We start from the raw sequence: 27,646 nt of genomic DNA on the forward strand, positions 1-27,646 counted from the left end.
TTGTTCACTTAGGCCTATTGTTGATTCCATAGGCAATCCAATCTGCAAGGTCTCAAGATTCCTTTCTCCATTCTGTCATTGGCCACTCAGCTTCTGCAATAAAATATTCCACAGAATTTTCAACAAGAATACAAGACATCAAACTGACATCTTCAGATTATAATGGTTAGTTTGATATAATGTTCCTCTTCATGAATATATCACATAACTAAACAACAGACCTAGCCCAAGAATTTCGAGAAGAAATAATGGATCTATTTAAATTCACAATCACATCAGAATACTTTACATAGAAAGAACAGCTATACCAACAAGAGGAGAGAACTGCTACCACCTAACCAAGCATTTTTTATCTGGAACATCTGGAAGTAAGAATCTTTGTTCTTGACCCAAAACCATCTATTTGGTTATGGTGCATTATTATTACATGACACTTCCAGGGAGTCCAAAGACTCATCGAGAGAGGGCACCCACTCTACAACTCTCTGTCTCCACCCCATCATCTACACCAATGCCATCTACTGCCCACCACCACCACTAGTATTTTCACAGACAATCATGCACATGCATGCCCATGGCGGGATTCAAACCTGCATCCTTTGGATGGAGAGTGGATACGTGAACCACTTGGCCAACAAGGTTGGCATAGATGACATATTTGCAGTATGGAATCACAAAGAGCAAGAACTCCATTTATTTTTACAAAAAATTAACAATCTACATCTCTGAATTAAATTCACATTAGAAAAAAGAAACATCAAGTGGAATTTCCTTTCTTGACATTCATATCCAATAGAATCTTGATGGATTGCTTTCTACTACCTTTACAATATATTCACAATACATCGAATATCATACATCTCAGAAATATGGTATCATAAAATCCTTAATGACCAGAGCACACAGGATTTGTTCTTCTGAAGTGCTGTTCAAATAGGAAATGGAAATCATGAAACAAGCAGCTCTACTAAATGTATTCAAAATAGTTAACACCACTCAAAAACAACATCCAAGAAAAGAAAGAAAGCTACAGAAGACTCCCATATACCTTACATCAAAGGCATCTCTGAACGAGTTGCAAAGATTATAAAAAAATACCAACCTATCAATAATTTTAAACCAATAAACCAAGTTCATAATCTGCTGCCCTCTCCAAAAGACAAACTCAAAACAATGATGATACCTGGAATATACCAAGTCTCGTGTTTATAAAATGAGTCATACTATGGACAAACAGGAAGATCAGTCTATAAACTTATTTCTGAACATCAAGACCACATCTGGCTCATCAAACTGCAGAAAGAGGGTTGGTTCAACATGAAATTGAAAATGCAAACTATAGGATCCAATATGAAAACCAAACTTTTACACAGATCTACATACAGATATAAAGGCTATTCAAAGAAAGCACTGCAGCTCTAATTCATAGGCCATACCTTAATCGTAACAATTGCCTTAAGTTCCCAAAAATTTTGGAAATTGTTATATTCAATTGTGTAAAATAGATTGTATCATAATAATTCATTTAATTTATCATTTCAGCCCAATAGTTTTAACAAGTGCACAACTACTTGTACAGAGGGATTCAAATTTGGCACATATGCTGTTCAAATTCCTTACCATTGTTCTTCATTCTCACTGATGATGCTTTACAAGACAAGAGGCAAAATATTTGTAAAGATAAATATTATATTTTACTGTGGCACACATGAAGGTTTAATTATGGAAATTCCACGGGTCTTGCTATACAAGAAAATGTATAGCAAGATCTGTGTCAATATTCAAATTATAGGCCAATCTATGTGTCAGGAGTTGCAGTTAAAGTGCTAGAGAGGTTAGTGAGGACCAAGACTCAGAAATTAACAACAGTGGCCTTCTCTTTGATAGGCAGCATGGATTTTCTAAAAGAAGGTCATGTTTTAGTATTCTGTATACTTATTATAGTAAAGGGACGGGTTCACTGGACAAGGGAAATGCATATACAGTGGTATACTTAGATTTTGCAAAGGCTTCTGATAGATTGCCACATGATAAGTAATAATTAAACTGGAATGGATGGGGTTGGATAATTGATTAGTGCATTAAATTGGAGATTGGCTATCTGATAAGTAGCAGCATGTTGGATATGGAGGAGTAATATCTCAGAAGAAGAAAGTAGTGGTGTGTATAAGGTCTATATAAGGGTCATTGTTGTTTAACTTGTGTGTTAATGATATTGGTGAAGATTTGAAGGGGATATTCAGTTGTCAGCAGATGATGCAAATTTGAGAAGAACTATGAGATGTAGAGCAGATGTTGTGGCTTTTGCAAGAGAACTTGAGTAGACTGAGTAAATGGGTATTGGAGTGTAATTCACAGTTCAGTGTAAGGTTTTTAAAATTCAGAAAACAAAGATGGGATGCAGAGTATACAATGGATATTGATATATTGGAGGAGGCAGAGTAAATAACAGATTTAGAGGTGATGGTGGATAGGAGCCTAAAATTATGTGAGAAGAGCACAACAAATTCTGGTAATGATGCAGAAGGCGCTGACTTGTAGGCATAAGTAGATTATGGTTCCACTGTGTATAAGGCCTAATTACGCCACATATGGCCTACTGTGTACAAATTTGGCCACCAAGTTTTCACAAGAATGAAAAGATACTGAAAAGAATGAAGGCAGATTCTGTTAAGTATGAAGAAAGTTAAGTATGAAGAAAGGGTGAGAAAATGCAATTTGCAGTCTAGTGGATATGAGGAGGAAGAGGGGGGGGGGGATGTGATAGAGACATATAAGTTGGTAAGCGGCTTTTATCAAATTAATGTTGAAGAGATTCTTCATAATAGAATGGTGAGAGATAATCAGAGGTGATCCTTGGAAGCTGTATAAGGAGGGTGTGTGAGAGAGCAAAGGAGTTGCTCTCTCTTCATGCAAAAAAACCTGAGAATTCAGGTTTTTTTGCATGAAGAGTGGTGACTGACTGGAATGTATTGCTCAAGAGTGCAGTGACTGCATAGAATGTGAATGTATTTAAAGCACTACGTGAGAAGTTGTGTGTGTGACAGAGGGACCTTACACCAGTAGTGTTGCTAGGTTATTTGGCACCCTTGGCAAATTCATAACTATGTTCATAGCATTGTTTTTTGCACATGAATGTGTGTGATATTTGATAAGGTAAAATATTGGTGCGCTTTTGATAATGGAGCCCTTGACACTGCTTGCCCAGTGTGCCATAGCATTCATATGTCTCTGCCTCCCAGGATGAATCTTTGACTCCATGGAGGTCTAAAGATAATAATAATAATAACAATAAGATTGGTTTATAGGTAGAAAAGAGAAGATAGAATAGAAATATAAATTACTATGGGAATAGTACTAAATGAAGATATTATACAACAAATATAGAAGAAATTTTTCAATACATGTCAGAAAGGGAGTAAACAAGGGATCACTCCTGGAAGTTTAAGTTGATTGGCAAGTATGCTGAGTACTAGAATTTTTGCTTGATGAGTGGTGAAAGTGTAGAAAGGGTTACTGGTTGTGAGTGCAATTCTAGTGAATGAGTTTATTAATGGGCTTTCCACGATAAGTCTTCAGACTCCACAGAGATGTGGGAATAATAATAATAATTATTAAAAGTTAATACAAGTTATTTAAAGGGGTTTTACAGGATTGATGCAAAAGGCATTTTTCAATATATGGCATGAAGAGAGAGAACAAGCGGTCACTCCTGGAAATTGTTTACATGAGTATGGTCAGTTATCAAGGGTATTAGGACTAAGACAAGGTTGTGAATGTTTTGTCAGTAAATGTATTCAAGGAGTGCTATGATATGTATTGTGTGAACAATGGTTACAGTGGGTCTCACGATGAGTCTTTGACCTCCATGGATGCCGGCCTGGTTGGCTGAGTGGTTAGCGTATCAGCTCCAGCCAAAAGGCTCCGGGTTTGAATCCCGCCATGGGCATGGATGTTTGTGATTGTCTGTGAAAATACTAGTGGTGGTAGTGGACAGATGGTGTTGGTGTAGATAATCAGGTTCGTTGTAGTTGTGGATGAGTGGTTGAGATGGAGAGTTGTAGCGTAGGTACCCTCCCTTGATGAGTCTTTGGACTCCATGGAGGTGTCACGTAATAACAATAATTATTATAGTCCGTGGGGTTAGCCTAGTGTCTTTCCTTCCCCATATGCCTGGGGAAGGAGTGTCCTGGGTTCGATTCCCATCGCCAACGTGAGGAGCTTAAGGATCTTCCTCAGCCATAGCCAAGTTAGACAGTCTTGGGCGTGGACAGCAAAGGCTTCCCCCCCCCAATTTATCTGGGGTCTTTCATCCCGCAAGCAGGCAAACTGGCCCTGTGAACACACACACATGGATCTACAGCCATAAAAATACTTAATCCCCCCCCCCATGAGGAAGCTCAACTTGCCCCAATAGGGACGGGGGAGAAAAAGGGAGGGAACTCCATATGAATAAATAAATAAATAAAATAATTCTCATTATTATTATTACTATTAGTAGTAGTAGTAGTAGTCATAAGCTGGGATCAAATTCCATAATGGGGATGGATGTTGCAAATGTTTTAAGGTGAGAGATAAACATCACATGGTGTGAGAAAACCACCTTGATTAATGGAGTCTTGAAGTGGCTCGAAAAAATTTTATGTTTGGTCTCTGAGGAAGGATTTCCAGATTATTTAACTTGCAACCTACCCATAGTATTAATACTGTGGTGTAATACAAAGATTCACATAAAAACAAATAACTGAAGTTCATAGAAGATGGTGTAAAAGTGGGTAAAATAGCACAAAGAATCATATGAATGTTAAAAAAAACTCAACAATTCAATTAGATATCCTTCTTTATAAGGCCTTCATGCAAATACATGTGGATTACTTTGATCAGATTTGATTGATTTTGGATAAGGAAGTGATAAAGAAAATTATTCAGTGGTGAGTGACTAATATGGTCACCCACCTCTGAATTAGATCTGTGAAATGTCCAAGGTTTGACTGAAATTTTGTAGGTCACCAAAATTGGTTGATAAATAGAAGCAGATATGGCTTGATATGCCATATGTTTCTATCATATGGCACTTCTGCCTTATAACTGGTATGTTGTGGGTTCGAAATTCGCTGGGGAATGAATGTTGTTCCAGGTGTAGTCTCACAGACATACAATGAAACTATACTGTTGCTCAGTCACTCACCCTAAAGTTTCCTTATCACTTATATATCCCAGTGAGCAGATCCAGAAATAAAGATGTGGCCATCTGGATTTATTAGTACTACATACAGTGGGACTATCATTCTTATCCCGGCTTATCAGTGTCATTTTCATCATGTCAGCAATTTTCTGGGTAACCTTTATAACTTTTGCAATGTGTTCCATGAAAGTCCACTCTCTATCTATTAACATCTCCAAATCCCTTGCCTCTTCCACATCCTGGAACAAAATGTCTCCAATACTATATCTTATTTTATCTCTTTTGTTCAAAGTGCATAACTTTACATTTCGCAAAATCAAACTGATATCTTACTCATCTGCCCAAATTAACAATCTACTCAGATCCTTGTGTGACAACATGATGCCAGAATTGCTAAAAATGCTCTTCCCAATTTAGCATAATCTGGAAACAAAATATTTCCCTGCAAACTTGAACTTGAAAAATTATCAAAATATATAAACCACAACAGCCCCAGAATAAAACAGAATCCTGTGGTGCTCTGCTTGTGATCTCTCCATTTCAGATATTTTACCTCCATATAAACCAGTAGCCCTAGAATAAAACAGAATCCTATAGTGATCTGCTTGTGATCTCTCCATTTCAGATATTGTACCTCCATATAAACCACAGTAGTTCCAGAATAAAACAGAACCCTGTAGTGCTCTGCTTGTGACCTCTCCATTTCAGATATTGTACCTTCATACAACTCACTAGGTAATAATGGCCAACCATCTCTGTAATAAATCCACTACCTGACTGCCCATCCTCATCATACTCAATTTCAATGCTAGTTTGTCAGCATTCTATCTAATGCTTTGCAAATTCTATAAAATATCACCACATAATGAGGCTAGAGATCTGAGTGTGATGGTGGATAGAGATTTGAAATTCAAAGGACATATTACAAGAGCTTGCAACATGCTTAATACAGGGAAACTGGTCTGGGTAGTGACTCTTCCCTTAATGCATAGCATTATATATATGTGCAAGAAGATGTGCTTTGCATTATGGGATACTGAAGCAAGTGATGAGAACTTATACCACCTTTGCCAAGAGTTGCCCCAGTCCTGAAGGATACTTCAGGTGCAAACTTTGTTTGCTCACACTTGGATAATGGATTAAACCAAGTATATCATTTCTTGGTATCTTTAATTTATAATTATAACCAAGTGAAAAACTTTCAACAACAAGGGAGTCTATAAGACTGGCACAAAAGAAACTTTTCAATAAATTGGGAACAGGAGGAAAACAAGGTGGTCAAACTTGTAAGTTGTCTAAGAGTCATACTAAGAGTTAGTAAGGGTGTGTAGACTAGGTTCTTTACTTGGACAGTGGTGAATGAGTGGAATAGAATTCTGGAGGTGGTTGTGAGTGTCCCAACAGTGAATAAGCTTAAGGAGATGTACAATAGGTATTGTGTAAACGGATAGTGTGGGTCTCCTGCTATGAGTCTTTTGACTCCATGGAGTACCCATATAAATAATAATAATAAGCACCTCCTCTGTTCAATACACTTGTAATCCTATTATGAAACATAACCAGATTACTGAAGGAAGAACTCTCTTTAACAAACTCATGTTGCTATAGAAAGATTTATATTCTCATGAATCAAAGTTTATTATTATGTGACGTGACACCTCCAGGGAGTCCAAAGACTCATCGAGGGAGAGTGTGCCAACAGCATCGAACGATTGAACCCCTTCCAACTACTAACCACACTCAAACTTGCTTAAGTTTTTGCGTGGGCCAATAGTAGCAGAGGCTCTACCAATCGACCAACCTTTGCTCTACCCCTAACCGGCCTCTAACATCATTATATCTGATTCAAAAAATTGCCTATAGTTTGACTTCACTGACTTGGATTCTTTTTCCCTCCTTTCATTTCTCTGAGGCTTGCTACGCTCTTGTTGAACAATCAAGTCAAGCTCGTCTGTACATTTTTTAATAATATGTGGCAATATCTCACCTACTCCCACCTGAATGCTTGTATTTCCTGTTCTCGCCCCACTGCTATTCCCCCCCCCCCCACAACTCCCAAACTAGACAAACATAGGACATACTGGGAGGCATAGGGCTAACCACCTTATCCTTGAAGTGGTTGCAGTTTCAAATTGTAATAGGCCATGTCTAATATGAACGTAACGGGCCACTAGGGCCTTATGTGAGTAAGGAGGAGGAAGTACTGTGTATACACACACAACATACATAATATATATATATATATATATATATATATAATTTACCTAATTTAAAAATGACAATCTTATGCACAGGATTAACCGGTTTAGGTTCTCTGCAGTTAGTCAGAGAGGTTACATGCTCATTGACTGTTGAGATAAATTACTTAAGAATAGCAGTTGTTATAGGATGATATTACTTTTCATATCAATCACAGTTATAACATGATACAACTTACACAAAAATAACAGTTGCCATAAGACAATATTACATATTTACATGAAAGTAACAGATGATCATCATTCACGCTGTTAAGCATGAAAATCTATTTCTTTTCCCTTTCTTTGGGAAGGGGGAGGAGCAATGATGTCACTTCTATGTTGAAAAATGGACTGTGATGCAGTCATTCTGCTCAGCCAGAAGTTCATTCCTTGGATTCCAGTCATAGGGTGTTGTTTTGCCTGTGGTGATGATGCTCATGTAGGATATGACTTCTCACCTCATGTTTAAATGTTGCAAGGAGAAGGTCAGCTTCCTCTCTCTCTGCGAAACTGTTGTGCTGTCTGGTTTTGTATTCGATCTGCCACTACTCTTCATCACTACTTTAGCAGTGATGAAGAGTAGTGGCAGATCGAATGATTTTTTTGACTCTGCATGGACAAGATGGAGATATTCCTCTACTGTATGAAGACAACTGCAGGTTAAGACTTCTGTTTCCTGAGATGAATTGATTAATTGGATGTTGACGAGGAATTCTAAGTAGATATGCCGAACTGTTCCTGCTCAGTAGTAGAACAGACAGTTATCTGAAACATCTGGGTTGAATTTCCATAATATGGTTAGAGTGGGTAGTGAACTGTGCCACATTCTCCACTGAATATCTGTGTTAGGTTTGGTGGCTCTTGTGCAATATGGTAAGTCCCAGTGAAATAGTGTTTGGTGGAATGATGCAGGATTTTCCAATGAAGTGCTTTGGTTGGACTTTTCTCTATTAGAGTGCTGTAGATTTTGTTTATATTGCAGGGTGTAAGTCTCTTCCATGCATTGTTGGTTTTTATCAAAAAGAGAGGCAGTGGATCTTCTGCATTAGGAGGACTGAGCCCCTCTTCCTTTAAGCCATCGGTTCCCAACAGGTGGTACAAGTACCCCCGGGGGTACTTGCTGGGCTGTTCAGTGGTACACAAAAAAGAATTAGTAATGGCAGAAAAACAAGTAAAGTAAACAAAATGCAAAACGTTAGTTATGTAACAATAAATGTTAAGTTTGAATCACCGCTAATGGAGACACTTCAAAACTAGCTCACATTAGTGAATGATGATGTGGTAAGGGCATGGCAATGAAGCCCTCCCCCAAACCACTCTTCTACCAATCATTATGCATTTCATGCATCACTTTTGTCACCCATCCTCCTTTCCAGAACAATTGTGTGTTACTAAGAAATGACCTTTGCGATAATGACCCTTCCACTCACTTCCATTTGTGACGTTTCTAGAACTTCTCCAAAAATATAAATACATCCATAGCCATACTGTTTGATCAGTTCAGTTATTGACTATTTTTCAATTGAAAGTGAGTTAGCTGATCTCATACGGAGGTAGCAGGGTTTTTCCTCCCGGAAACTTGTTTTTTTTTCATCCAGCATACAGACAAATTGTCCCTTCAGAACACACGCAATTTACAGGCAAAAAATACTAGTTGTGGTGGTGGGCGGTAGGTGGTGTTGATGGATATGACTGGTAGTGGAGGTTCAGTGTAGTGGTAGAGACAGTTGTATAGTAGGTGTCCTCCCGCGAAGAGTCTTTGGACTCCTTGGAGGTGTCAGGAATAATAATAATAATAATAATAATAATAATAAGTGTGTTGTCTTTAATTGTGATTCTTTTCAAGTAGTTTTTTTATTTAATGTTTAATAGTTTCAGTTATTATTGTCAGTGATTTTTAAGCATGTCAGTTATGGATCAGTGGTTGAAAACAGGAACGGTTAAAAAACCAAAACTTGATGTGGATTATAACCCATTGCCAAGTACTTCTCAACATGTGTCTGCAGCTACGAGTACACCCACACTGGGAGATAGTAAAAAGGTGCATGCCTCAGGTACTACACAGAAGAAAAGGAAATACTGTGAAGAGTACATTAATATGGGTTTTCATTTGTAGGGGATGATGACATTAAGATAGGTACTGAACAAAAGTGTCAGTATTTAAAAACAGGTATTTTAAAAATAAGGGGTACAATTTATAGAAATGGGTTTAAAAGGGGTACACAAGTGGAAAAAAAGTTGGGAATCACTGCTTTAAGCAATCAGGCACAGCAGCTTGAAAAACAAATTTCACAGTGTATATCTGCTCAGCCTGATTGATATACACATATCATCATGCCAAGTTCAGTGGCCTGCAACAGCCAAGTAACTTGGCTTCTTGTTAACCTAATTAATGGTCCAATAGGACAGCTACATTGTGTATTATTGGTTGTCAATTGCATTCTTCTGGCCAGTTTGCTTGTTTTGTGCAATGAAAACTCTGAGTTTCCAAGAGGAAACTCAGGTTTTGTATGTATGTATCCTATAATGCAAAGCATAAACACCCTTTCAGATGTGTAAAATGCTATGCATAATGGGAAGGGCCACTATCCAGACCAGTTTCGACCCTTGTTGAGATCTAATCAGTGGGAGCCAGATCCAGGAGAGATACCAAGGTTGAAGTAATGTGGAAGTCATATATATCTCATACACAAGTAGCCAAAAGGTGCTATACAATGTTGATAAAAATCGCTGGGGGAGAGAAAGATGTTGAAAGTTTTTTTACCTTGGTTCTATTACATTAAAGATACCAAGAAATTATATACTTGGTTTTAATCCTTTATTCAAGGAAGCAAAACAATGTTTTACACACAAGAAATATATTCACATCTGAGCCACTTATATATAGAGGCCAATGACTTCACATCGCTTGCCTTAGTTTGTATCCCATAATGCAAAGCACACATCTTTTCAGAAGTGTAAAATGTCATGCATAATGGGAAGGACCAGTACCCATTATGCATAGCACTCTACAGCACTTTAATAGAGAGCAGTCCAACCAAAGCACTTCATTGGAAACTCCTGCATCATTCCACCAAGTAATTTTATATAAATAAACTTGGTTTTAATCCTATTTCCCAAGTAAGCATACAGACAAGTAAGTCAAGTTTGCACCTGAACATAGTTCAAGTCTGAGGCAACTCATAAAGGTGGAGTAAGCTCCGATCACTTTCCTTAGTATTTTCCTCTAATGCAAAGCACATCCCCTTGTGAAGATGTATGATGCTATGCATTAAAGGCAAGGGTCACTACCCAGACCGGTTTCGACCTTTATTGAGGTCTCGTCAGTGGGAGCCAGACCTAAAAATGCCTAGGTTGAAGTAATGCAGAGCTTATAAATTTTACCTAAACAAGTTGCCACAAGGTGCTTTGACCTTATTATTAACTAAAATCTCAGGATGAGAGATAGATGTAGAAAGTTTTTTTACCTTGGGTATACTATGCATTAAAGATACCAAGTAATTTTATATAAATAAACTTGGTTTTAATCCTATTTCCCAAGTAAGCAAACAGACAAGTAAGTCAAGTTTGCACCTGAACGTAGTTCATCTCTCATCCTGAGATTTTATTTAATAATAAGGTCAAAGCACCTTGTGGAAACTTGTTTAGGTAAAATTTATAAGCTCTGCATTATTTCAACCTTGGCATTTTTAGATCTGACTCCCACTGACGAGACCTCAATAAAGGTCGAAGCTGGTCTGAGTAGTGGCCCTTGCCTTTAATGCATAGCATCATACATCTCCGCAATGGGATTATTATTATTATTATTATTCGTGACACAAGGAGTCTGAAGACTCATCGTGGGAGGACACCTATTGTACAACTCTCCATCTCCACCACTACACTGAACCTCTACTACCAATCATCTATATCAGCGCCATCTACCGCCCACCACCACAACAAGTGTGCTTTGCATTAGAGGAAAATACTAAGGAAAGTGATCGGCGCTTACTCCACCTTTACCACGAATTGCCTCAGACTTGAACTATGTTCAGGTGCAAACTTGATTTACTTGTCTGTTTGCTTACTTGGGAAATAGGATTAAAACCAAGTTTATTTATATAAAATTACTTGGCATCTTTAATGCATAGTATACCATAGATAAAAAACCTTCTGCAACTATTTCACTGGGACTTACCATATTGCACAAGAGCCACCAAACCTGGCACAGATATTCAGTGGAGATACCAAGGTTAACTGTTAACTTCTTTACATGATAGACTGAGTTCTTGACTCTTTATCCCTTTATCCGAGTTCTTATTTGTGGGTGGGTGTTTTACCCGCTCTTTGTGAGCATTTTGTGTTGTTTCAGCTTTCTTTTGCAATGAAGGCTTTTGGTCTTCTATTATTATTATTACGTGGCACCTCCAAGGAGTCCAAGGACTCATCAAGGAAGGGCACCTACTATAAAACCACACACACCACTAAATCCAAAAACTACAGCAAACAACATCATCTATGATGCCTGCAGGTTAGCTTCTCGGTGTAGATGGAGTTTCTGATGAACAAGGAAGTATATAGGACCATTCTTAGGCATTTGTTCTAGATCATTTGCAGTCTTTGGATGTTTCTTTTAGTTGTGTTTCCCCAGGCTGGTGAGGCATAGGTTAGTTGAGGTCTTATCACTGATTTGTAGACGAAAATTTTGTTGTTTATGTTTAAGAGGCTGCTCCTATTCAGGAGTGGATATAGTTGTGCTATGGTCTGGTTGGCTTTAGTAGAAGCACTATCAATGTGTGCGTGTATTGAAGTTTAGGCTTTTATTGAGCTGAACTCCTAGGTATTTGGCTGGTTTGTGCCAAGGGATGGTTTTTTCAAACATTTGTATAGTTGTATTCAGTTCTGCTTTCCATCTGGTGAATAATAGTGAAGAGCTTTTTTCTGGATTGATTGAGATGCACCGTTTGCTGTACCAATTCTCTAGATCATTGATTGCTATCTACAGTTTGTTTATGGCCAGTTTGGTCAGAGGGATCTGACCCTGATGATCAATTCATCAGTATAGAGGGCAGTTTATTTATTTATTCATATGGAGTTTCTCCCGTTCCTCCACCATCCCTTAGGTCTTGTTGAACCTTCCTCATGAGGGATTAACTATGTATTTTTATGACTGTAGATCCACCTGTGTTCATGAGCCGTTTTGCCTGTACTGAGGGATGAAAAACCCTAGTTTTTGGTTGGAAAAAACCCTCTACCTCCATATGAGACTGGCTAACTCACCTCAGATGTCATGGATGAGAATTGAACCCAGGTCTTTCTGACCAAAGGGCTTCAACGATGTCAACTGAGCTGCAGAGGCTCATGGGGGGGGGGCAGTGATAGGTGGTGGGGACCACTTTGCGAGATTTGCCATGTGCATGGAGAAGAGTAGGGAGGGCAGTAGAGAGCCTTGGGGGACTCCAAGGCTCTCTACTGCCCTCCCTACTATGATTTTTCTTTGAGTGGATCTTAATTATATTTATTTTTATCCTAAATTTTCTGTTGTTCTGATATGACTAGATGAATAGAACTAGTGGTAATGGGATTCCTATTTTAAATTAATCCATAATGCTAGATTCTGTCGAATGCCTGAGCTACATCCAAGAAGATTGTGCCAGAGTGCTGGTGCCATTCGTATCCTTGGGTAATGTATTCTATGATTCTGTAGATTTGTTGAGTTTGGAGTGCTGTTTTCTAAAGCTGAATTGTTCGTCTGGTATGACGTGGTTGTTTTCTGTGCCTCTTGGATCTGTGCAAGTATTGCACATTTGGCTATATTGCCTATGCAAGATAGTAGGCTGATGAGTCGACAGTTCTGTGGAAATTATCTTTTCCTGGTTTTGGAATTAGGAAGATGTCTGTAAGTTTCCACCATTCTGGGTAGTGATTTAACTGTAGGATGGTGATGGTCACTAGATGCATAATACCCTTGCATGAGAGAAGTTCCATTCCTTTGTTTGTGATTCTGTCTGGGGCCCAGGGCCTTCTTGGTAAGATACCAAGGTTGCAGTAATACAGAAGTCATATACATCTCATATACAAGTAGCGAAAAGGTCCTATACCTTATTAATAAAAATCTCTGGATGAGAGAAATGTGTTGAAAGATATTGGCTCTACCAATTATGCATAGTATTTTACACATCCGAAAGGGTGTGCGTGTGTGTGCTTTGCATTATGGGATACATACCAAGGCAAGTGATGTGAAGCCATTAGCTTCTATATACAAGTAGGTCAGATGTGAATATATTTCATGCTCAAAACATTGTTTTGGTTCCTTGGGTAAGGGATTAAAACCAAGTATATAATTTGTTGGCATCTTTAATGTATATGCTTTCAGTACTATATATTTTACTATATTTCTGGACTTTTAAGGTATGATACCATCATTTTTATATACATTCTTATTATTGCATGTCCGTGTGGTTAGCCTAGTGGCTATGCGCTTTGCAACCATATGCCTGAGGAGGGAGTGTCCTGGGTTCGATTCCCGTCGTCAACGTGAGGAGCTTAAGGATCTTCCTCAGCCATAGCCAAGTTAGCCAGTCTTGGGTGCGGACAGCAGGGTTTTTCCCCAGTTAATCTGGGGTTTATCATCCTGCAAGCAGGCAAACCGTCCCCGTGAACACACGGATTTACAGCCATAAATACTTAACCCCCCATGAGGGGGCTCAACTCACCCCAATAGGGACGGGGGAGAAAAGGGAGGAAACTCCATATGAATAAATAAATAAATAAATTATTGCATGACACCTCCATGGGCACTCTACTCTGCAAGACACAACCCTAGACATGACAAGCAAGATAGCAAGCATTTTTGACAACAGTGTGTAAAATTTTACATCGACGTTTTGCTTATTTTTGTTTTATTTCTCTTCTTTAGAACAGTCTTTTCTCTTGATGTTTTTTGAAAATTACAACAAATTGTTCAACATCAATAGACTCCTTCGGAGTTGTAGAGTAGGTGCCCTCCCTCGAGGAAGGAGTCCTTGGAAGTGCCACATAATAATAATGGATTAAAAAGTGCCATTTCTAGAAAGGTATGTTAACCAGCACGTTAAAGCCTTACTCCTAACAGTACAGTGTAAAGTTTGCCGCCCCCCCCACAAACTTTACAACAGTTCGCAATTGCAACATCTATATATATTTATCATGTATAAATAAAGATATTTTCGGATATTTCATTCGGGTACGAATGAATTGAAAGGAGATAAATTTTTTATGAGAGAGGACTTGAAAGTATTGTTAAAGGTAGCAAAAGAAAAGAGTGACAGAATTAGAATGGTGAGTCTGTTGCCGCGGTATGACAGAGAGGAGTTTAGAAGGAGGGCCATAATCGCAAATGACATCATGCACGGGTTATGCAGATAGTGTTGTGTGAAATTTGTGTATGTGTGGAATGAGTTTGATGGGCGAAAGGATTTATACAAGATGGATGGCCAGCATTAGAATGGATTTGGTGTGCGGAAACTGGAAAAAGTGTTGCTAAATGAAGTGAAAATGGATGTACAGAACCAGGGAAACTAGAACTACCAAGGAGGGAGGGGGGGAGTGGATATGCAGACATCAGTGAGACAGTAGAGTGTAAGAATGTATATAATGTACCGGAGCCAGTACTAAGGACAAAAAATCGGAATGGGATAATTAGAATAACGCATCAAGATAGGGATGGGACAAAGAGACCACTGCATTTCATGAATACTAATGCCAGGAGTATTAGGAACAAGAAGGAAGAATTTTTGGCCTTGATTGGCTCTTCCTGGCCACAGGTTATTGGCATTAGTGAAACATGGCTGACGGAAGATGATATAGTTAGTGGGATAGAATGTGCAGGTTATAGTGTGTTTAGGAGGGACAGAGAGAATAAAATGGGGGGAAGGGTGTTATTGATAATAGCTGATGAACTGCAGCCAAGGGGAATTGAAATTGTATCACAGGATAGTGAAAAGAGCTCATTTGAGGCTATTTGGTGTGAGATTGAGACTGGCAGAACAAAATATACAGGTGGTTGCTGCTATAGACCAGGTGATGGAATAGATGGTGGAGATAGTATGCATAAACAAATTGATGAAATGAGTGGAAGGAGGGTAATTATTATGGGGGATTTCAACTATGGTAACATTGATTGGAAGGAGAATAGGACACATGTGAGGAAGGAAATGGATTTTATTCAATTATTAAGGGATAACTATCTGAGACAGCATGTAATTGAAAATACTAGGGGCGTGAGAGTGCTTGACCTGGTAATAGCATCTCAGAATTTGACTGAAATGAATATGACCATGTTGCTACCTATTGGTGAGATCTGGGAGGTGGCTAAAGGTGTGGAATTTTCGATTAAGACAGGGCAGTGGCGCACCCAGAGGGAGGGGGGGCGGAACCCCCAAAGAAAAGGAAAAAACACTAGAAAAATTTCCAAAAATCTTTTCCTAATTAAAATTCATTTTTTTTATTTATGTTGTGTGCTACTTATGAATTAGCGATTACTGCTGATGCTCAGTTATAGGTCGTATGCGATGTGTAGTGTGTATTCGCAAAACGTCTACTCAACTTGGCCCCCCCCCCAAAGGTTAAATCCTGAGTGCTCGGCCCCCCTCCAAGATAAAATCCTGAGTGCGCCACTGAGACAGGGAATATGTGGAATTACCATGCTGGTAAGTATAACAAGCTTAGGAGATTGCTTGGATCAGTGCAATGGCATGTACAACTGCAAGGGCTGGATGTCGATAGAGCATGGGAAGTGTCAAGGAGTATTTACAGGAGGTTATGGCTGATTGTATACCTAGGGTCCAAATAGTAAAACAAGTAGGGGTTAAATGGATGAATAACACCATTAAGCTTGAGCTGCAAAAAAAAAAAGAAACAACTGTGGAGGGAATTTAAAGAAAGAGGTGATCTGCAGGCACACAAACGGTATAAAGTGCAGGTCAGAAGGGTAACAAGTGTGGTAAAAAAAGCAAAAGCAGATTATGAAAAGAAACTAGCTAAAGAGAATCCCAAACAGTTTTTTCGATATGCTGCAAGCAAAAAAAAAACTGTACACGGCAAAATGATTTTAAGGAATGATGATAGCAAGGAGATCACTGAATCAGTCGATATAGTGGAGTTACTGAGCAAGCACTTTGCAAAAGTATATAATCCAGGTGGTGACATTGAAAAAATGAAGGAACCATTAGTTTATACAGGAATTGTGATGAATCAAGTGGAGGTGAATAGTCTATTACAGAATCTTAATGTGAATACGTCTGTGGGATTGGATGGCTTACCGGCACGGGTCTTGCGTGAAGCAGCTAAAGAATTATCAGTGCCCTTGACCATGTTGTTTAATCTGAGTCTCGGGTCTGGTTTAGTCCAAAAGGTGTGGAAAGAGGGGAAAATAGTTCTACTGCATAAAGGAGGATCCAAGACTACGGTTGCAAATTACCGACCGATCAGCATATCAGGAGTCGTTGTCAAGTTCTTGGAGAAAGTAGTCAAGGGAAAATACAGGAATGGATTGATGAAAATTAGATACTGTATGTGGGACAGCATGGCTTTGTGAAGGGTAGATCATGCCTCAGTAACTTGCTCGAGATTTATAACACAGTGACGGCTGAACTGGATAAGGGTAATTGGTTTTCAGTGATACTGCTGGACCTGGCTAAGGCATCTTACAGGATACCACATGGAATTCTAATACATAAACTATAACAAATGGGAATGGATATAATGTTGGTGAGATGGATAGGTGGGTTGTTGATGGAGAGATATCAAAGAGTAGTTTATTCAGGAGTAGAGTCCAAAAGATGACCTGTGACTAGTGGTGTGCCGCAGAGTTCTGTTCTTGAACCACTGCTGTTTAATTTGTTCATTAATGATATAGGGAAGGATCTAAGAGGAACAGTTCATTTGTTCGCTGATGTTGCAAAGTTGGGTGGGGCAATAGTGAATGCAGAAGATGTCAAAATCTTGCAGGATGACTTGGATAGATTGGAGTTCTGGGCTAAGGAGAATGGATGTCAATTTAATGTGACAAAATGTAAGGTTATGCATTTTGAGGTGAAAAGATTAGCAGCAGTATACCACATTGGTGGAACTTTACTCCAGGAGATTGATGAGGCCAGGGACTTGGGAGTGTTGGTGGATAGGGAGATGAAGTTTAGGGGTCACATTGTAAAACTAGCTAAATCAGCTCATCAACTCACTTGGTTGTTGAAAAATACCTTGACGAGCAGAGACAAGCAAGTTATTGTACCTCTGTACCGAGCCTCGATAAGACCTCATGTCAACTACTGTGCCCAGATTTGGTGACCTAGGTTCCTTCTTGATGGGGAGGAGGTGGAGAGGATCCAGAGGCGAGTGACTAAAATGATAGCAGGTCTATGGAATGAACCATATGAGAACAGGTTGAAGATTTGTGGGTTGCAGAAATTAGTTGATAGGCAGAAAAGGGGAGATAAGATTGAGACATTCAAATTGCTAAAGGGTTTCTATAGGATTAATTCAGAGGATATTTTTGTGATCAGGACTGGTGGTGGGAGAACTAGGGGACATCTATGGAAGCTGGGCAAGAGTGTGGTTTTCAGGTATGTTGGAGCTGGGTTCTATACTTTTAGAGTGGTAAATGAGTGGAATAAGCTGCCAGAGTCTGCTGTGGGTGCTATGACGGTGAGTGAGTTCAAGACAAGGTATGATAGATACCGTGAGAATGTCGTATAGTTGTGTGGATATGATGTTTAGGGCCTCCCTCGATGAGTCTAAGGACTCTCTAGAGTCGCCCATAATAATAATAATAATAATAATAATAAATGCTGTGTAAATGCACATATAAAAATATATGCTTCATAATGCATTCCTTCAGACATGTTTTTTTGTGCGTGATTTATGAAGCGAAATAACGAATATTAAGTCCTATTTCTTTTTATTTTCTTTTTTGAATAAGCGGAAGCATCAAGGCAGCCGCTGAGACTATGCAGCCTATATTTCCTACGCCGCACCATGAAGGTGCAGCCGTGCGGGCAACAAATCATCCACAAACGACCTCGATCTGGGTGTCGTGCTTGGAGAAGCAGAACCGTACTGCGATCTGTTGAGACTCATCCTCTCACTGGAGGATTTGATAGAGACAGTCTGGATCATAATATTAGGAATAAGGTAGTTTAAGATAGATATAAGTTGGGCTTAAAAGGGGATAATGAAATTGACCAAATCTACTAGAAAAAAAGTGCATAGTTCGAATGGTCTAATCCATGGCTGGCCCTGACCTAGTGTTAGCGAGGTTGCGAACAATCTGGAGAGAATCTCGAAAATACATGTCTGTGTAATTATGAGTAATAAGCGGTGGCGAGTATGGCTAATGGTTATACTTTGGTAACTGCACGAACTCAATGCCTCTAGGTTCTAGATGTGGGATGATGACTGAACGCCTCAGAATCCCGTCTACCCACTACAAGGATACCGTTCGCGCCTCGCGCGTTGAAAGGCAGCGCTAGCTGGAATTGCTTTCGTACTGTTACGGTGCGATCGCTCTGGCGATGAGGCCAATAGAACGGAAGCATCTAGGCAGCCGTTGAGACCATGCGGTCGCTGTTTCCAACGCCGTATTCAGGTGTGACGTGCACGCACCAAATCGTCCGCAGACGACCTAGGTACTGGTCTGGGTGTCGTGCTTAGAACAGCAGCCACTATACTGCGAAGTTATACAGTATTTTCATTTTTCCAGTATTTTTTTCTACCCCTCTCTCTCAATTCCCTAAGCAGCACCAACATATATTTTCATTTTTCCAGTATTTTTTTCTACCCCTCTCTCTCAATTCCCTAAGCAGCACCAACATATATTATTTTCTAAATTAGGAGATAGCATTTACAAACTATGAAATTTTGATGACACGATTTCTTATCTGCTTGAGTACGTTATCGCCAAGATTGCGAAAAGCAACACGGAGGACAATGCCCAGCGAAGGTGACTGTATTACACCAAGAAAGTATACATCTCCCCTCCTATTTTTTTTCTATATTTCTATATATTATAATATACGCATCTTGAAAATTCTAAAAGAAATAAGTTTTAATTTTTCCATAAGTAATAGTCAGTAATCTCTCAAATGTGTAAAACAGTATGCAATTTCACAAGAAAAAAGCATTTTTCAGCTAGAATACTTTTGCGGAGAGGGGGGGGGGTTTGCACACATTCATTCGCTTAATAAAGAAGTTAATGCATAGCGTATCAGCTACTTACGTCATCCATTAGCATAATAACAACGTTCGGTATTGCGCAACATGTTTTAAAATAAAATACTGTACATAAGCACAAAAATATATACTTATATATTTTTACAGTTATCACAACCATACTGCCAGTATCTGTTATTCCTTCCAACAGTTAGTAGAATTTTTTTTCTCCAAATGTGATATATACTAACAGCAGTCATGTGATCTATTACAAAAGATGACCCTACATTTTCGACTATAATCAGTACATAATAAGAAAATAGTATTAGCTTACAGCTTGAATTATAATGAAAAAGGAAAGTGTGTCATTAGAATATTAAACTTATAATAATAATATAAAAAATATAAATAAAACAATGTTATATTCAGTTTTATTTGTATTCTTGATATTAATAGTTTCATATTCAAATAATACACTTTCATTTTTATTTGCAACTTAACAGAATTTCAGGCATAGCATCATCATCATCATTAGGACCCCCCCCTTCCCCCCACCTACGATTTACATATTTGGCGCGATAACGAAGTACCGCCTGATATAATGTCACGTGCGGCTACCATTGTCGCACCCAGGGGAGGCCAGGGGGACCGTTTCCCCCCAAAAAAAAAGAAAAAGAAAGAAAACACTAGAAAACTTTCCAAAAATCTTTTCCTAATTAAATTTTTTTATTTTATTTTTATTTATGTTGTGTCGTGTCTTGTATTTCTATACTACTTATGAATTAGCGGTCACATTAGGTGGGAATACTCTATAGCTCTTGGGAATCACGGCCGCTGTGAACGCAAGGCGAACGAGGTAGCGCTGGGCGGACCGAGCGCTACTTCGTTTGCCCGAGCCAGGCCAGAGGAGATCACTGGTATGTAGTGGCGATCACTGCAGATACTCAGTCATAGGTCGTATGCCATAAGTAGCGTCTATTCTCAAATGGTCTACTCAACCCCCCCCCCCCCCCAAGATTAAATCCTGAGTGCGTACTGGCGACTACTATAAATGGATACGCCTATCCTTGACGAAATCATGGATTTCGGATTTTGCGGCTAGTATTGAATTTAGATAAGATTAATTTTTCGATGTGAAATAGCTTATTTTGTGTTCCGTAAGTTACTTGATCAATACTTTAGTGTTTGTGAAATTCAGTAGTTACTTAACATGTAAGAATTTTATTTAAATTATGGAAAATCTCTAAACAGACGATTTAGTCCAAAATTTGAGCAAAAATCACTTTATCTTCTTAAAAACTATTGAAGAAATTTGAAATCGAGTGATCTGGTTATTTAAATCTATATTCAGTGACAAGTAGTGACCCTGAAGGTGACGATACGGGAACAGAAGATAAGATGAAAAAATAAATCTAGTGGTCTCCCCACCTAGAGAATTGCAGGGAGAACATGCTCGTAAACGAGCAAATGACTGAAAAGGTACTCAAAGATGATCAAATGGATGATGACACTCCTGCAACAGATACTTCAAGCACCGTTAGAGAGAAGGTTCCTCCAGTCATTCTACGTGATAAAATCAAATGAATGTCGGTCATATCAATCAAGGACCAAAACGTCGCCTACTCATGAGCAAAAAATACAGATGGCACAAAAATTCAGCCTATTACAGTTGGCAATTACAGTCAACGAACTAAATTGATGGATACGCTTACTTTACAATATCATAAATTCTCCCTAAGTCGTGAAAAATCCTAAACGTTGTACTTAGGGGAGTCAATGAGGATATTACCTCAGAGGAGATTGCAACAGATCTTATCAATCACGGTTTGCCTCCGATTAAAGTAAGTCGGATGTATAAAGCCGAATTCATCTTTCTCTTCTGCTGTACGGCCAACTTGTGGAGCGTATACACATACGACGACCAGTTGCGCCTCTCCAAGACCCAGTTTCATTCGCATGATCCTGTCTCGCCATTTATCTGGTCCCAAGCCCGGATAAATGGCGAGGGTTGACATCAGGAAGGGCATCCAGTCATAAATCTTCACTGCCAGCTCCAGATATGATTAAATGAGTCGAAAAGAAAGTGATACAAGGGCTAGGGCGTACCCCTTAAGCGACGTGCGGCCATACCACCCGACAGCTGCGAGAAGTGGACGAGGGCTACAGCATCAAGGGCGGTTGCAGTTAAAGAAGCAAGCCCAGCCAGTGGAGAGAATGTTGCGAGTGGGAGCATTGAATGTTGGAAGCATGACTGGAAGGGGAAGAGAGGTAGCAGGCATGATGAGGAAGAGGAAGTTGGACATTTTATGCATGCAGGAAACAAGGTGGAAGGGAGAAAAGGCAAAGGAACTAGGAGATGGGTATAAATTGTTCTACTTTGGAGTGAATAAAGAGGGAAGAAATGGTGCCGGAATTGTGGTGTGTGGCAGAATGAAGGGAAAAGTACTGAAATTGGGTAGGAAGAACGACAGGATCATGCGAATGAAACTGAGTCTTCGAGAAGAGCAACTGGTTGTCTTATGTGTATACGCCCCACAAGTTGGCTGTACAGCAGAAGAGAAAGATGAATTCTGAAACGTGCTAGATGAAGAAATGAGGGAACTGGAAGAAAACGAGATGGTAATTGTCAGAGGAGACTTGAACGGACACATAGGGAGACATAATAGGGACTGTGAAAGGGTGCATGGTGGCCATGGAGTGGAAATGATGAACCAGGAAGGAGAGAGGATTTTGGACTTTGCAGTAGCGTTTGATCTGGCAATTGTGAACTTCTTCTTCTGTAAGAGGGAATAGCATTTGATAACATTTAAAAGTGGCTACAATAGTTCACAGATTGACTACATTTTGACTAGAAGAAAACATCTTAAGGCAGTAACAAATTGTAAAGTAATCCCAACAGATCAAGTGGCACAGTAACACCAGCTGCTGCGCCAGTTGGAAGCCATGGGAGGAAGAAAATTAAGTGGTTTCGCTTAGAGTGTGAGGAACCGTTTCAGGGAGAAGGTGTTAGAGCGGATTTCGGATAGACTAGAAAGTGTACAAGACTGGTGGAGACATAATTCAAAAGTAATTCTAAGCTGTGCAATTGAAATGCACAGCTTAGAATTAATAAAATTAGGAAGAATATTATGGAGGGATGTGGACATAAGAAACAGATGGAGAATATACTTTGAGGGACTTTTGAATGAGGAAAATGCGAGGACTCACAGAGAAGATGGGCAGCCTTCTGAGGGGATGGTGCAGAACATCAGTAGGGTGGAAGTGAAGGAGACCAATAAAAGGATGAAGAATGGAAAATCGGTGGGCCCAGACAGGATTTCAGTGGTGGCATGGAAGGCTCTGGGGGAAGAGGGAATTGACCTGCTGTGGGACCTGTTAATAAAAGTTTGTTAACAGGAAAATATATCAGAGGAATGGAGGGAAAAAACTCTTGTCACCTACAAGGGTAAATGGGATGCACAAGACTGTAAGAATTACAGAGGAATAGAGTTGATGTCCCACATAATGAAAATCCTAGAAAGAAGTTCTTGATGGAAGACTGAGAAAGGAAGTGGAGATTGCAAAGGAGCAATTTGGCTTCATGCCTGGTCGATCGACCACAGATGCTATCTTTGGAATACGACAGATTGAAAAGTTTCGAGAGAAGCAACGGGAGCTACATCTGGTATTTATTGATCTGGAGAAAGCGTATGATAGAGTACAAAGGCAAGACGTCTGGAGGTGTCTGAGGGCGAAGAAGGTACCGGAGAAATATGCCAGGTTGGTGCAGATGTACAGAAATGTGAAGACAAGTGTTCAACCCTGCCTGAGAGTGATAGAAAGTTTTCCAGTGACAGTTGGCTTGCATCAAGGATCTGCATTAAGTCCGTTCCTGTTTAATATTGTGATGGAGGTGGTAATGGAGGAAGTGAGAGAAGACGTGCCTTGGACTATGTTGTATGCAGATGACATCGTGCTGTGTGCAGAATCAAGAGAAGAAGTGGCAGCCAAACTGGAAAGTTGGAGGAAAGTACTGGAAGAGAGAGGTATGAGACTGAGTAGAAGTAAGACCGAGTATATGTGTTGCAAAGTGGATGGCAGCCAGGAGACGGAGCTGGAAGGAAATGTCATCAGGAAGATCGGTGACTTTAGATATTTAGGTTCAACAATGAAAGAGGATGGTGAGGCTGAGAGGGAAGTAGGATGCAGGATAAAAGCAGGATGGAGGAACTGGAGAGAGATGGCTGGAGTGCTATATGATAAGAAGGTGCCAATAAATCTAAAAGGCAAAATTTACAGGACAGTAGTGAGACCAACTATGACGTATGCTTTGGAAACTGGAAAAATAACATCAGCAGGATGGAGGTAGCATAGATGAGAATGCTTAGGTGGATGTGCGGTGTGACCAGAAAGGATCATCTGAGAAATGACAATGTAAGGGGAACGGTGAAAGTTACGAACTTAGGAGCAAAGATACAGGAGGCAAGGTTGAGATAGTTTGGTCATGTGATGAGGAGGGAGGAAGAGTATGTCGGAAGAAAGGTCGTGCAGATGGATGTGAAGTGGAATAGGAAGCGCGGACAGCCAAAGAAGAGATGGAGGAAGATGGTGGAGTAGGACTTGAGGATTAAGAACTAGGATGTGGCTACAGCCCAAGCAGGAAGTTGTGGAGGAGGCTCACCACAAACAGTGACCCTAATTAAGTGGGAAAAGCTGCAGAAGAAGAAGAAGAAGGATGTATAAAGCTGACAAGAGACTGGTGCTGGTAGAAATTCATAACTCTCACAAAACCATCTACGAGTTAACTTCGATCTGAGATCTCAGGATTATTCCTGAATCTCTGAGAAAAAAAATCAACAGGGCAATGCCACAGATGTCAGAAATTTGGTCATGCTCAGAAGCTATGTAGAATTGACTACAGATGTTTGAAATGAGGTGAAAACCACTCAACTTAATACTTCTGCCAAGGCCAGATGTGCCAATTGCACCTGCCCTCATTCTGCAAATTACAAAGGATGTAGCTTCTACCCAAAAAAACCAAATGACAGTGAGAAATAAACATACTTCCTCTGAACTTCTCACGCAATTAAAGGAAGCTGAACACCTTCCGAATCAAACAATATCTAAAAACCAAGAAGTACGCTTCAATCGAGCAAAACCTACGCCGATGCGGCACGTTCCAAGAAAACAACATACCATGAACAAACAAATCCCAACCTACGGTTATTACCTCCGATCTAGCTACCATGCTTCAAGATTTTAGTAAATCAAGCCAATTACTGACCTCTACAAAAATATTCCTAAAGAAATACACTCCATTCTAACAGCACTTAGCAATGAATAGAAATGAAATTCTTCCAAACTCTCTCCTAATCGTTGCTTGGAATGCCAACGGCCTCTCCATCAAAATTACTAAACTACAAGAATTCGCAGTTAGATACAACCCAGATTTATTCTATTCAGTGAGACACATTTAAAACTAGCAAACAATCCGTAATTAAGAGAATTCCTGATGTACAGAAATGACAGACTTGATTTCCGAGGTAGTGGCACTGCCATTTATGTTAAAAACTATCTTAAGCATAATGCCATAACCAAATCACAAACTTAGAGATTACAGGCATCGAAGTATATACCAATACAGCTAGTAAACTTAAAATCTACGCTGATTATAATTCACCTGGCAAAACTTTACTGATGACTGATTTAGAAGCCATTCTAGGCACTAAAGACTCCATCATAATCAGCAGTGATCTGAATTCCAAACGCTTGGCTTGGAACAGTAAAACGACTAATAAAAACGGTCGTATACTAAAACAATTAGACTGGGTCAAACCACATTTAGTCGCCGGTCCCACAGAGCCTACTCATCATGGTCCTTTTGGCAGTTTAGATATTACTGTCCTATGGAACATCAAATACCAATATTAGTTACAATGAACGAGCTGTCTTCAAATCGCAACCCCATCTTACTGAAATTGGGCAATTAGGAACAATTATCTCCCCCTCATTTCTTCATAGCTTGGGAAAAATTATCCAAAGTATACCCGAATACATTGGTCCAGTACCCACCATAAAATCAAAGCAGGAGATTGATAAAATAATAGCCAACCTCATAAATCAAATCATTAGTAGCAGCCGCCAAAACTATAACTATTTACAAGCCTAACCGTCTTACGGAAAATATGAATCTAATCAGGAATAATAACAAAGGCAGGAAAAGATATCACAACACACATGCTCCACAAGATAGACAACTCCTCAACAAATTGAACAATCTAATCAGAGAAGCTCTAAGAAATCAAGAATGGGAAAATAAGTTAACATCTTTTAGGCCTTAAGATCATTCAATTTGGAAATTTTTAAAAAATCTCAGAAACAAATATGAATTTACATACTTCCCTGTATGTAAACCGACCATGGTTCAACACACACACACACACAGATGTTGGAAATGCTGAAGCTATAGTTAATAATCTGGAAAAACAGCGAAGTCCAGCATATAAAAACATGAATATCAATCTAGTTTACAAGGGTTATCAACATGTTAGACGCCCCTTAAAACAACCTAACAACAATTTAGAACTGATCAACCCTATTTCTCCAGCAAAAATAATTAACATCATCAAACATGTCAATAAAAAATAGCACCAGGAAGTGGCGACCCAGTGGGTGACAGGGGCCCTTCCCCCCAAAAAAAAAGATAAAGGAAAAAAAAAACAGTAGAAAATTTCCAAAAATATTTTCCTAATTCATTTTAATTTTTTTTTTAAAAATTTATGTTGTGTCGTGTCTGCTATTTCTATACTACTTATGAATCAGGGGTCACATAAAGTGGGAATACCCTATAGCATTCGGGAATCACGGCCGCTGTGGACGCAAGGCGAACGAGGTAGTGCTGGGCGGACCGAGTGCTACTTCGTTTTCCCGAGCCGGGCCAAAGGAGATCACGGGTACCATGTATTGGCGATCACTGCAGATGCTCAGTCATAGATCGTATGCAATGCGTAGTGTATATTCTCAAATCGTCGACTCAACTCCCCCCCCCCCAAATAAATCTTGAGTGGTCGTCCCCCCCCTCCTCCCAAGATTAAATCCTGAGTGCACCACTGGCACCAGGTCCGGATGGCATCACAAAGAAAATCATCAAACTGCTCCCACGCAAAGCTGTACATCTCGTCAATATCATAAGATTACAGTATTTTCTTCCAACCTGGAAAATTTCCAACATTATACCAATTCACAAGCCGGGCAAAGATCCACAATTGCCCGAAAACTATCGATCCATCAGTCTGTTGTCCAATTAGGAAAAATTTCCGAAAAGATCATCCTTTGAAGACTGTAAGAATTAACAGACAAATTAAATATCATTTCGAACTAGGGTTGCCCCTTTTGGTAAGTCTAAAGTGGGACACACTTATCGAATATGAAAGTCTATCCATCCCCTAAATGCATAAAATGAAAAAGCCATAGTTGAATATGTAATTCTAACCTTATAAAAAAATTAAAAGATTGAATACATTGATACCGGTATTAGTGATTTAATAATATTTGTATTTTAAAGTTTAATTTGTATCATTTTACCTTAAAAATGAACAAAATTCACTATAATATAACTTGAAACACTTTTAATTGGGAGAAAATACTGAGGAGCACAAGTCTACCTGTTCTTAAAATTCAAGATTTGAGACTGTGCTTCTTATTTGATTTAGCTGCTTCTAAAAGCTGTCTGTTTTGTTTCACTCTTACAAAGTCCTTGCAAGTATCAGAACAGGTAGACTTGTGCTCCTCAGTATTTTTTCCCAAAAGTGAAATGATGATTTCACTTTTTATGAGCGCTTGTTTCTTGAGTCTGTCCAATTTTAAGTTCATAAGAGAGAACACCCTTTCTACAAAGGCAATTACTACAGGAATGCTTAAAACAAACTGTATGAGCTTATAGAGAATGCTTTCATTACCAATAATTCTGAATAATCTCCTTCCATTTCATACCTAAGGTCTCGCCTGCTGTGTAGTCCACTTTAGTGGTATTTATTTTGTCACAGCTCAAGCAGAATTCCTCGTATAACTCATCCTA

The 27,646-nt window shown here is 39.3% G+C and overlaps 1 protein-coding gene across 2 annotated transcripts in view; it reads right to left on the reverse strand.

Annotated features, from left to right (window-relative positions):
• LOC150100863 (N-acetylgalactosamine-6-sulfatase-like) overlaps nucleotides 1-27,646 on the reverse strand; it is a 355,136-nt gene that overhangs the window by 249,178 nt on the left and 78,312 nt on the right. The window contains exon 1 of one of the 2 annotated variants that reach the window (XM_090401081.1): nucleotides 19,658-19,831. The exons of the other annotated variant lie outside the window; for it this stretch is intronic. Coding sequence (XP_090257207.1) covers nucleotides 19,658-19,771 — 114 coding nt within the window. The 5' untranslated portion in view covers nucleotides 19,772-19,831. Of the gene's footprint in view, nucleotides 1-19,657; nucleotides 19,832-27,646 lie in introns of those variants that run through there. 2 annotated transcript variants of the gene reach the window in all.

The sequence above is a fragment of the Typopeltis vanoorti genome, chromosome 12 (assembly GCF_054136105.1).
Source record: "Typopeltis vanoorti isolate ZY-2024b chromosome 12, IOZ_Tvanoo_1.0, whole genome shotgun sequence".
NCBI lineage: Eukaryota > Metazoa > Arthropoda > Arachnida > Uropygi > Thelyphonidae > Typopeltis > Typopeltis vanoorti.